Source organism: Semicossyphus pulcher, unplaced genomic scaffold (genome assembly GCF_022749685.1).
Source record: "Semicossyphus pulcher isolate SPU_LCO1_2020_fin unplaced genomic scaffold, fSemPul1.0.p SCAF_8, whole genome shotgun sequence".
NCBI classification, from domain to species: Eukaryota; Metazoa; Chordata; class Actinopteri; order Labriformes; family Labridae; genus Semicossyphus; species Semicossyphus pulcher.
The window spans coordinates 2,129,175-2,141,924 of record NW_027211759.1 but is presented as its reverse complement, the minus strand read 5'-3'; the positions used below and the strand labels follow the sequence as shown (position 1 = coordinate 2,141,924).

Sequence of the window (12,750 nt, the reverse complement as noted above, 5' to 3'; positions counted from 1 at the left end):
TTATAGTTTGACTCATGTCCCATCTGTTAACATGGAGGAGGCGGGCTTTATGAGCTATACTGCAGCCAGACAGCAGGGGGCGATAGAGAGGGTTTGGCTGTCATGTCGGCCATCTTTTTATACAGTCTGTGTCCAGGACAAACATGGTGTTTGTTTAAAGGCTTCAACATCACATCATTTCTGTGTTGGTGTGTTGTGGCAGCGTTTGTCTCCAGACTGTGAGGATCAGATCCGGGTCATCCTGCAGGAGTCGGCGCTGGACTACAGACTGGACCCTCAGCTGCAGCTCCACTGCACTCAAGAGGTTCACACATTTCTGATTTCTTACTGAGCTACAGCTACTGTTATACTGTAAATAATGAAGTGTAAGAGTCTGTGATGTAAGAAGAAGAATCACCGTAACAACGAGTCTTTAATAATCTGGTTGTGCCAAAAGGGGGAAGGGGGGTTATTTTAGTCTGTATCTCAGTTCCTGCCTGTTGAGCGTGTAGAAAATCACTTTTGTAACATTTTTAAAAATAATATCCATCAAATCATACAAAAGTTTTGAGCATATATCAGGATGAGTCTGAAAGTGTTTCCTGTTAAAACAGCTCTTTTAGATGGCTGTTAGATAGCAGGGTAGCTGCACACTGTGGACAAAAAACCGCAGTCACTTGGAATCCTTTCACTTTAGTTGCAGTGTGGCCTTCTGGCCAGCAGAGGGCGACGATCGACTGGTTAATTAGCTGAGAAGTGGAAACAAATGCACTTTTTTTGTGGTATTTTAGGTTAAAAAAGAAATTAAAAACTTCTCTATGCACACAAATCTCCATTTGTGTCTGAAACTCAATGTGTCAGATATCAAGACATGATGAATTAACACAGACTGATCCGGATGAAGCATGAGATTCATACAGTTAATGGCAGCACATAATAATGTGTGTGTGTGTGTGTGTGTGTGTGTGTGTGTGTGTGTGTGTGTGTGTGTGTGTGTGTGTGTGTGTGTGTGTGTGTGTGTGTGTGTGTGTGTGTGTGTGTGTGTGTGTGTGTGTGTGTGTGTGTGTGTGTGTGTGTGTGTGTGTGTGTGTGTGTGTTTTCAGATTTCCTCGCTGTGTCCGGAGGAGGCAGCGGCTCAGGAGCAGACGGGGCAGGTGGAGGAGTGTCTGAAGGTGAACCTGCTGAAGATCAAACAAGAAGGATGCAAGAAGGTAAACTAACTCACTGCTGCCTTCACTGACCACTGACGGGGAGAGTAAATCCCTGCGTCGTGATGTAAAATCTGTACATCCTTTAACACGACAGCAGCTTCCTCCACTCCTTTGTTTTCCTGCTCGTATTTCAACCTTTTTAATATTTCTTCCTTTCCTCCTGCTTCTCCTCCTCCTGCAGGAGGTGTTGAACATGCTGAAGGAGAGTAAGGCGGACATCTTCGTCGACCCCGTCCTTCACACAGCCTGCGCTCTGGATATCAAACACCAGTGTGCAGCCATCCCACCTGGCAAGGGGCGCCGTGAGTCCACAAACGCACACACAAACGACATTATAAAAAGAGCTGAAACAAGTTTTATCAGGTTTTTTTTATCAGTTCATCCCCAGAGTTAAAACTATGTTATTTAAAAAATCAGACTTCATCCCTCGTCTCTAAATCATCTGTCCTCTGTGCAGCTACAAACAAACATTTAAAAACGTGTGTTTTCTGTCCTGTTTCCTCAGAGATGTCGTGCCTGATGGAGGCTCTGCAGGACAAGCGTGTTCGTCTGCAGCCGGAGTGCAAGAAGAGGCTTCAAGATCGCATCGACATGTGGAGCTACGCTGCCAAGGTACATGAACCGCAGCGTCCTCGGCCTGTCAGTGAAACCCTCTGAACACTGTGAAAACACAGCTGGAGGGGATGTGACATGCTGACACACATACGCTCTGCAGATCAGCTCCAGTCTCTGTAGGAGGTTGAGGAGTTAAGTAGGGCCCGCAATGTTTTCTAACTATATTATTTTTTACCCAAAAACCTTCACTTAACTTTAAAGTGTTTTTATGAAAACCTTTGCATTTTTTCATTTTTATTCCATGAAATAAGCTCCGTAAAATCCTGTTTAAGAAAGCTTTTACTTTGAAAGGCATGTAATTTACGGTGTTATTTAATTAATTTAGTGAATCTATTAAAAGGATGCATAAAATCATGTTTAAAGGTTTGAAGAATTGAGCAACAAAACGTTTAATTTAATTGAGCTGAGGTGGAGCTTTATTTTGAAATGTATTGATTGAGTTGCACAAAATCAATTTTAAGTTACTTTTAATTTGAAATTGTGTAAACAAGCTGTTCAAATGTTGTTTTAAGGAGCTTCTTTTTTTTACTTTCTGGAACTATGTTTTTTAAATCCATACAATTGATTTTAAACAGACCTTTAATTTGAAATCGAGTTCTAAGCTGTTTTTTTTTTTTAAACTTTATTTTTTCCAATCAATACAAAAACACAAAAATACAAGGGGGGTAAACACTACTTTGCCACATAGAGATGCCATTTTGACCATCTTACAGCATATAGCTCTGCTTTGATTCGTAAGCTGTAGGTCATTTGTTCCATTGATCGAATTTCTTCCACAATGTCCAGCCAGTGGCTCAGTCCAGGTGGGTCAGCTCTCAGCCAACTTCTTGTAATGGCTTTCTTAGCCGCCAGAGATAGGATCTTAAACAGGTATATGTCTTCTTTACCTAATACATCATCTGGTGTCAGTCCTAGATATACATACCGGGGGTCATCAGGAATATTATATCCAAAAATTTTGCCCATGGCTCTCAGAATCCCCTCCCAAAATGACCGTATTTTCATACATGACCAAAATATATGAGAGTGGTTGGCATTCAGTTGCCCACATTGTCTCCAACAGTATTGTTGTCGTCCTAATTGTTTATTTTTAATTTTTGGTGTAATAAAAAAACGTGTTAAATTTTTCCAACCAAACTCCCTCCATCTTTTAGAGCTCGTTGATGTATGTTGGGTCTTAAACATGGACTGCCAATCACTCCCAGACAACTCAATATTCAATTCTTTTTCCCATTTCACTTTTATATACACTGTATTTCTTCCCTGTTGCTTCAATTAACCCTTGTACAGTACAGAGACAATTCTTGAAGGAGTTTGCTTGTAAGCACCTGTCAACACCTCAACCACCTCATTCCCTTCCAGTGAGATTTCCTTCTTAATTTCTGTCTCATAAAAGTGTCTTAATTGAAGATATCTGTATAAATCTCCATTTTCCAGTCCAAACTCATTTTTAAGTTGTCTAAATGATTTGAAATGTTGCTTATCATGTACATCATGTACATGTAGCTGTTATTCCTTTGTCTCTCCACTTTTCAAAGGTCTTGTCTAACGTTCCTGGTCTGAACCTAGAGGTGTGAGAAGGCCAAATCAACAGCTTACAGTCCCCTGTTAACTTATATTTTTTAACCACATCATACCATATTTCAAATGTTTCTCTCATAATCGAGTTTTCACCCTTAAGATCCATATGTTCTTTTCCACTTAACCTTGACTGTGGAGGAGCCCGGCCCAGGCTCATCTCAATGTCCTTCCATCTGGCTTGATAACTCGGAGAGCACCAATATACTATGTATCTTAACTGTGCAGCATAGTAGTATTCTCTCAAATTTGGCAAAGCCAATCCTCCATTTTCTTTGTCTAGCTGAAGAGTCTTGAATCTTATCCTAGGCCTGGCTCCCCCCAGATGAACCTGGATATTAGCCTGTCCCATGCTGAGAATTGTGAATAAGGTACTCTAACTGGGAGTGATAGAAAAAGATATAACAACCTAGGCAAGAGGTTCATCTTGACCACCTCGATTCTTGAGCTGAAATCCGTTACTAATGTTGACCACTTTGCCACATCTCTTTGAATTTGATCGTTTATTAGTTTGTAGTTTGTCTCATAAATTCTGTTGAATTCTTGAGTTATTATCACTCCTAGATATTTTAATGACTTAGTATTCCAATTTAAATTATATCTCTTCCTGATTTCTTTATTTGGCTTGTAATTAAAAGTTAAAACCTGAGTTTTTGACATATCCAACTTGTAGCCCGACATCAATCCAAATTCTTCCATTATCTTTACTAATTTAATAAACGTTGTATCTGGGTCCTGAAGAAAGGTAATTATATCGTCAGCAAATAGACCTATCTTGTGTTCATCTCTTGCTCTCGTGATTCCTGTCAACTCGACTTCTTGTCTAATTAGTTGAGCAAGTGGCTCGATAAAAATCGCGAAGAGGGCGGGGCTGGCACAACAACCCTGTCGTGTCCCTCTGTACAGTTTAAAAGTGTCTGTCAGGTGCCCATTAATTTTAACTCTGGCTGATGGGTCAGTATACAATGCCTTTATGCATTTAATGAATTTATCACTGAATCCCATCCTCTCTAGTACTTTATACAAAAAATCCCAGCTGACCCTATCAAACGCTTTTTCAGCGTCTACGCTGATCAGGGCAGCGCTTGTATGGTGTTTATTGACATGGTCTGTAATATGAAGAGTGCGCCTGATGTTATCCTGTGTTTGACGTCCTTTTACAAAGCCTGTCTGGTCTTCGTGTATCAGGTCAGGCAGAAAACACTCCAGTCTTTTAGTGATAATGGATGTGAACAATTTATAATCTACATTCAGAATCGATATTGGGCGATATGACTCGCAGTATTCTTTATTTTTCCCCTCTTTGGGAATGACAGATATGACAGCGTCCCTCCAGGATGGTGGGGCTATAGCCTTCTCAAGCGTCCAATTAAAAGATTCCAATAGTACCGGGGCAAGCACTTCTTTAAATTTCTTGTACCATTCATTTGGATAGCCGTCGCTCCCAGGACTCTTATTAGTCGCCAGTCTGCCTATGGCTTTATCTAATTCGTCTTTTGTAATAGAAGCGGTCAAATGTCTATTTTGCTCTGAGCCTATTGAGGGGAGGTCCAGTGAAATCAGGAATTGTTTTATTTTATCTTCGTCAACCTTCTCAGGCTGTGAATATAAGGTCTCATAGTAGTTTTTAAAGATTCTATGAATTTCTTCCGGATCATATTTTAATGTGTTTGATAAAGGGTCCCTGATTTTGTGGATTGAATTTGTTATTTGTTGCGTCCGAAGACGCCTCGCTAATATTCGTGTCGCCCTTGGGCCTGATTCATAAAAGGTTTGCTTTATGAATCTCAATTTATTTTCTGTTTCATCGTTAGTTAAGTTTTCTATTTGTTTCCTTATATCTTTAATCTGATTCCCTATTGTATCTTTATTGTCATTTTTGGGTCGTTGTTTCTCTAATTTTTCCAATTCCTTCTCTAAATGATCATATTTTGATCTACGGATTTTCCTGAGATAAGCTGTTTGTGATATTAGCTTCCCTCGCATAACTGCTTTGACCGTGTCCCAAATAATAGTTGGGTCGACCTGGTCATCCTTATTATCATTTATACATACAGTAATTTCTTTTTTAATTTCTTCCACTGCTGATTTATTGTTTAAAAGTCCAATATTCAGCCTCCATAGGGTATTCCTTGGCTTGCTGTTTAAATGGATATTTAGATAAACAATGCTGTGGTCAGATATGTCTGCTGTTCCGATTGTGCACTCATGCACCCTGTGTCTATCTATAGTATTCATCAGGAAAAAATCCAACCTAGAGTGGACTTTGTATGTGGCTGAGTAATGGGTGAATTCCCTATCCCTTGTATGGACACTTCTCCACACATCAAATAAGCCTGCCTCTCTTATCAGAATGTTTAGGTCTTTTGATTTTGTGGATCCATGCCTGCTCGTGCTTGTTGTGTCTAGTTGGTGGTTCAAAATTGTATTCCAATCTCCTGAACAGATAAGGATTCCCTCACTCTCAGATGTAATCAGGTCGAATAATCTTTTGAAAAAAGATCTGTCCCTCTCGGGAGGAGCATAGACGTTTACAAAAGTGACCAGGACATTGTCCATCCTGCCCTTGATTATTATATATCTACTGTCATCATCTCTTTTTTCTTTAATCAGGTCAAAGTTCAATGAATTAGATATCATTATCACAACCCCTCTCTTTCTACTATTTTTACATGAACTGTAATAAGTGTTGGAGTACCCAAACTTTTTTAGTTTCTCGTGTTCCGGTTTTGACATGTGTGTCTCTTGTAGAAATATTACTTGGGATTTATCTTTCCTCATTTTCGCTAGCACCCTACTCCTCTTGACCGGGTTACTTAAGCCGTTGACATTCAGAGAAGCTATTTTCAAATTATGTGACATTATCACTCAAATATAAAAAAAAATGTGAATGGCTTTGTAATAGTGTTGTCCCCCAAATAACACAGTAGAACAAAAACAAGTCAACTGAACATAGTAAAGAACAGACCTCCAAACTGGGAGGAAGTAACTCCTCACCAAGACCCCGTTGGTGGGTCGAGGGTAGATCCTATGACTGAGATAGGGCCCTATGCATAGGATGGCTAGGCCATATGAAAACGCTAACCCTACCATCCTAAAGTCCAACGTAAGTCATTTGAACATTAAGTCGTCACTCCCAGACATTTATTAACAATAAAGCCCGTATAAAGCCTGATATTGGTCCAGCTCAATTCTTGTATTCCAGTCTCGTAGTGGCAGTAATCTTACCAGCCTGTGATGATTTTACCTCCCTTGCGCTGGGGATCATCTCTGAGCTGTACCGTGATCACTCTGGAAACTCTGAAGTTTGTTCCGCGCTCTCCGGGTGACGTCGTCCTCTGCCTCGCGATGTCCCGTTACCTTCGTCCACGACCCCAGCAGCTCTCCCAGACGTGCTCCCCAGTCTGTCTCTCCCTCGGCCGGCGTCGGCTCCTCCACTGTGATTCCGCGTCTCCTCAGCTCCACTCTCGCCTCCTTCGCGCTGTTGTAAAGTCGGGCTCCCGTCTCCCAGTGGATGCGCATGTTTACATATGGTGTTTGGAATCGAACTCCTTTCACTTTCAGAGCCTTTTTGATCCCGTTGTATTCTTTGCGTTTCTTGACCACCTCAGCAGTGTAGTCATGATCAAAATAAAGGGTCTTGTTATTCAGCTGGATCCTTTCCTTCTTGGTTTTTTCCCACGCCTCCTTTAAAACCCGTTCTTTGGTTGCGAATTCCTGGAAATTGATTATGAATGCTCTCGGGGGTTTATTGTGGTGTATCTGATCGAGCGTTCGATGCTCGACTATATTAGCCTGCGGCACTCCAGGTGCTGTGATTGATTGCTCATGCTTGTTTGGTTGTTGTTGAGCTGCCACTAAAGAAAGCACGTGAAGTTACCTCGCCTCCGTGTGTATTATTTATTAATATAGTTATAGAGACCCACGGCCCGGTCTGAGTCTGACATACAATCAGACAATATAAAGAACCACAACATTTATCCGGAGCGGGTCTCCGAGCGCCGGATCTATGTGCGCGTTGTATGTTTAACTCCATGCCGTCCGGGACCGGCAGCTTGCTCCGGATGAGCGCCTCGACAAACTCTGGCACCGAGTCTTCTCTCTCTTCGCCTTCTGCCACTCCAAAGATGCGGATGTTATTGCGTCTGGAGCGCGACTCTAGATCGTTTAGTTTGAGTTGCAGGGCTTTTTGCTGTTTCAGACAGGAGCTCAGGACCTCGGTCGTTTCGGTCGCCCAACTCTCGACTCTCTCCACCCTGGACTCTGCTTCTTCCACTCGGTCCGATAGATTGCGTACTTCTGCCCCGAGCATATCTAGTTTACCGTTGATTTCTTGTCCAAGATGAGCGATTTCTTGTCGCAGAGTATTGTTATCGCCTTTTAGATCAGTTTTAAGATCGTTAATCGCCTTAATTATGTCTACAGGCGCCATGCCGACCTGATCCGCTTTGCCGCTGCTGTCTCTGGCTGTCGTCGTGTTTTTCTGTGTCTGGGAGAGCGATCTCACCGTGCGTCTGACTACTCCATGTGCTAAACCGGAAGCCCAGTTCTAAACTGTTTTAAATCAGTTCAGAGGGACCTTTTATTTTGAAAATAATTGATTGAACTCTGTTACATCCTCTTTAAATGGGCTTTACTTCACATTTAATCAGTTTTAATTTGACTTTTAATTTGAAATGGAGTTAACAGACTGTACACAATCTATTTTAAAAGACCTTTTATTTTGGTAGTTGTTGAATGTTCTGCATAAAGTCAGTTTTTAAAAGACTGAATGAATATCTGTTAAAAGTTGTATAAAATCTGCTTTAAAAGAGTTTTTATTTTGGTAATTTTTAGATGAGCTGCATGTAGAAGAATAATGGTAACAGGAACTGAACACTTTCCCATCCTCACTTCCTGTCAGGTGGCTCCTGCTGAGGGCTTCTCAGACCTGGCCATGCAGGTGATGACATCACCGTCCAAGAACTACATCCTGACTGTGATTGGTGCAGGCGTGGCGCTGCTCTTCCTCATGGGGCTGCTCTGCGGCAGGTTCACCAAACGCGTCACTCAGGAGCTGAAGGACAGGTAGACCCCGCCCACTCCGGGGTCAGGACACACCCACAGGAGAAACGACCACGGCCGAAAAAATAACCCTCCCTCTCGCCTCCCCCCCAATTTTCCTCCCCCCTCCTCATTTACTCTCCTGGCTTATTTTCTGCCATCGCTGGAATGACATTACCCACAATCCTGCAGGAGGAAGTGGGCTTGATCAGTGACTCATCTGCTCTTCCTGTACATGAGCCCCGCCCACTCTTCTTCTTCTTCATCTTTTTTTTCTTCTTCTCTTCCTGAGCAGTCCTCCTGCAGATTTACCCCGCCACCTCGACAGATGCAGATGCAGTATCACTCCAGCTTTGGGGCAAGGGGTGAGGAGAGGAAGGGGGAAGGCTTGTAGGGTTACAGGGGTCAAAGTTCAAATAAAGGGGGAGGAGAGGGAGGTGAATTGAAACATATTAAGTGTAAATGTGTAGAAATTGGGATGGGAAATGCTCATGTATAGAGCTGTTTATTGACTCCAGTATTTTAATGACTACAGTGTGTGTGTGTGTATGTGTGTCTGTGTGTGCGAGAGAGAGAGAGAGAGTGTGTGTGCGAGTGTGTGTGTGCTCTAAATTGTCTTTCTACCACCATATTGATCTTGTTTGTCCTCCTGCTAAAGGGGTTTTTCGGGGGTTCGTTTGACTCTGGATAAGTTTGTTTTTTTTTGCTGATGTGTGTGTGTTAGATTTTATCGCCATGGGACTGCCAGGCAGGCGGTGCCAACCAGCCAACCCTCCGCATCACAAACACTCCCTAAGCTCCTCCCACAACAGGAAGTGTTTTATTATTTTCTGGAACTCTCCTCTCATGCAGTTTAAAAACAGTTTTCTCTTTTCCCAGCCCAACCTGTGCCATAAATGCACCACATTGTCTGGCATCACACTCACCATGTTGCCGTGCTCCCAGTCTGCTCCAGGACTGGGTGGAGCAGGACAGACTGGGCGAACTGGATGTTTTCGTTCACTGAGGGGCTGTTCTTATTGGCTGGTTGGTACTTAAAGCTCAGAGCAATGCAGGAGAAAAAAAACAGATTAAAGAAATGAAAAGATTCTAGATTATTATAGAGATGTGAACATTTTGTGTAAAGATGATACTGGAATCATTGCACATTTTTCGTTCTTTTTTTATATCTATAAATATATATATATTGTTTTGTCATAGCCTTATTTATTTGTTTACTAATGGTCAAAGTTTTTTTTTTTTCTATGATTTGAATGTTTCTCTCGTTGCCTTTTTCTTCATAAAGCGAGCATCCCTCCTTCCTGCAGGGGGGGAGGAGGGAGAGGGAGGGATATGGGGGAGGTTGTAGGCGGCGAAGGTCTGGCCTCCTCCGACATCAACCTGCCTCATTAGCGGGCTGATTGTATTCCATATGGCTGTGAACGCCTCTTTGGTAGGCAGATTCATAGCGAACATTTTGTGCAGCGCAGTTACAAACAAAATAAGAAACAAAGACGCCGATTATTGCAAATGAAACACATTTGCAAACAGCAAATTTTTCCAACTCCAACAAGAATTTTCTTTAAGTTTAAGTAAAAACCGTCGGCTTTGAGATTCTCCTGACATCCTGAAATCGCATCAGAAATAGTGAACCGAACTCCATTGCATCCTGATGTAGTTCTCTCAGCATCCTGATGTAGTTCTCTCAGCATCCTGATGTAGTTCTCTCAGCATCCTGATGTAGTTCTCTCAGCATCCTCTCAGCCTGTTTATTGTCATTAAATCTCAGTAACATCTGTTTGTTGTGGCTTCATAGCGCTGTAGTGAGACAGATCTCGGCCCACGTGTGACTTGCTAGATACAGTGAACCTGCCACTCAGCGGAGACAGACGGACAGGTGCTCCACAGCTGAAACAGAACGCCGGTAGTTGGTGTCCATCCAGAAATCCTGGTACTGATCCGAGCTAACAGCTCATCACACTGGGCACTGGTCAGCCTGAAGGAGCTGGAAGCAGCAGGAGAGTTCATCAGACACAGCTCAGGAGGAGGAGGGAGGTTAAGCGAGCTGAGTGTGTCTCCAGGGGTTGTTTTTAACCCCAATATGATGGCTTTTTGTTGAGTGAAATATCTGGAAGGGAGAAAATGTGCTTCTCCTTTTGTGTGATCACACCTGTAGACTGCATCGTGCAGTGTAACGGTTGTTAAACTAAAGGAGCCTGTTTTGCAATTACTGCAAAAGACGAGTGCTCCTTCTTCTTCTTCTACGTCGTCTTTTTTCTTCTTCTTCACAATGAATAAGAATCCGAAAAGGAAAGGTCGGAGTGAAAATGGGCACAAAATTTCCCCCCGATTCTTCTTGACTTGAATTTGGTTTTATAATCAAATAATAAATAAACGCGCTGTGACTTTTACTTCCTCATATGAATCCCCTGTTTCACATGATTCAGCCATCTGTGCCGTCAGTGTGCTCGCCACTTCCGCTACATAGGTAACATGGCGGCCATTAAGGGTGACAAATGTAACCGGGTGCTTATGTTGCTCTATAATATTGTCGGTGTGAATGCACTCTAAATAGCAAATATGGCAGATCTCTTAATGCAGGCACGCAGACCGTCTTCAGTGACTCGAGCTGGCTCAGGTGTTGGATTTGTGTAATCACTTTGTTGTCTCTGTCTCTGGTTGGGTGTGGTTTTGTTCGGCCTACAGGTGAATGTCGGAGGAACAAGGCGGTCGAGGTTTTCGGTTTAATCGTTCGTCGGAGAATCACGAGCTTTTTGGTCTCGGCGTGAAGCCAGAAGATGATCTCGTTTGCCCTGAAACACTTACGGAGAATCAGTCCCCTCCCCCGGCTCGATCATGTGTACTATACTGAGTGACGACATACTGTAAACTACGTACCTGTTTATTTGTTTTCTATCTGTGGAAGCTTGCTGTGGTGAGCGCTGCCCTCCTGCTTGTAAATGAGACGTCCTGATTCGTTGAAATGCCTTTTTTTTTTTTTTCATCTGACGTCATCAAAGCGTGCCTACTCGCCGTCCCACCGAGGGATCCCGCTGTACAGAACGACCGGCAGAGGAGCACGTGGGCCTCTGAGAGTGTGCGTGATTGATGATGTGTGTGTGTGTGTGCGTGTGTGTTGCCCACAGATGCTGTGCGATCTCCGCTCGGTTCCTCGCCGTTCTCGTCGTCACGCGCGATGGCGACTGGAACATTTAGGTTTTTCAGTTTGTGATGATAAAAGATCTTTTTGTAAACGATGTTTTGTGTCTGAATCATGGAGCTCCGGATCATCTGATTTTGTTTTTCACCTGTCCACTTTTCTGTTCTCTTTTTGTTGTTCTGTACAGATGAAAATTGGACAGTTTGTTAATAATAATAAAGTCTGCAAGGTTTCTATCCTGTCGTCCGGTCTGTTTTTAAAGAACATATTTCTCTTATTTTTAACGAGTCCATGAAAATAAATCCTCTTTGTGCCACAGAGCTCTATTAAATGTATTTGGACTCAATCTCGCACTGTTCTGCTGCCTCACATACTCACTAAATCACCAAATGTAGATTCATCCGCTGCTGAAAATAGTCCCCAACAGATCTACTATTTCCTTCTCCCTTGTCCTTCATAAAAACTGCAGGAAATTACACAAACAGGAAGTAAGAGAAAGTATAGAGAGGCCGACAAAAGCTACCAAAGGTGCCTGTTGGTGTCTGAAACTGGAGTCTAAAGTCCCATGACGATGAGGTACATTAGTCTGGTGAATGCTCCGAGCACTCAGCCAATCAGAAATGTTCCCTGCCTGTATTCTCAGGAAGTACTTTCGTGGAGGTGAATCAAGTCAACGGGGTACTTTTTCGACCCTGCTATCTGTTCCTCTACATTCCCTCGTCCCTGTGGAAAGTTCCTGCGGTGGAAACGCTGCTTAACGCGTCCTGTGCTTTCGGCCCAAGCCTTTTCCCCGCTCTCACACCTGCAGTGTTTGAGACATGATCCTGTGGAGTGCATGATCAGGGCCGTAATATCAAGTGCAAAGTCGTGTGGACTTTGTAACGCTAACATATATTGCCTCTTTCTTTAAGTGCACATATCTGCAGACTTTCCTGTAGGACTTGCTGATAGTTCATGGTGAGATTTGGACACGTTAAACATGGTTGTCCTGCCTCAACAACTTTTTACACAAAGCAAGAACAATGACGGACGGTGACGGGAAGAAAACAGCGAAATCTGTAAGTGCAAACATCTCTGTTCGCTACTCGTTTATTTGTTGCAGGATGGTGGAGATGTTTGTTTTTACAATCAAATGTTTGCACGTGATTTTCATATCCTTGTGGTTTTTCTGACTTTTGAATGTCT

The 12,750-nt window shown here is 42.8% G+C and overlaps 1 protein-coding gene across 1 annotated transcript in view; it reads left to right on the top strand.

Annotated features, from left to right (window-relative positions):
- The window catches only part of glg1a (golgi glycoprotein 1a), a 44,577-nt gene extending 32,776 nt beyond the window's left edge, over nt 1-11,801 (top strand). Inside the window, exons 21-25 of the mRNA XM_069686137.1 lie at nt 203-304; nt 1,083-1,190; nt 1,372-1,492; nt 1,696-1,802; nt 8,287-11,801. Coding sequence (XP_069542238.1) covers nt 203-304; nt 1,083-1,190; nt 1,372-1,492; nt 1,696-1,802; nt 8,287-8,454 — 606 coding nt within the window. The 3' untranslated portion in view covers nt 8,455-11,801. The remainder of the gene's footprint in view (nt 1-202; nt 305-1,082; nt 1,191-1,371; nt 1,493-1,695; nt 1,803-8,286) is intronic.
- Nucleotides 11,802-12,750: the final 949 nt, after the last annotated feature.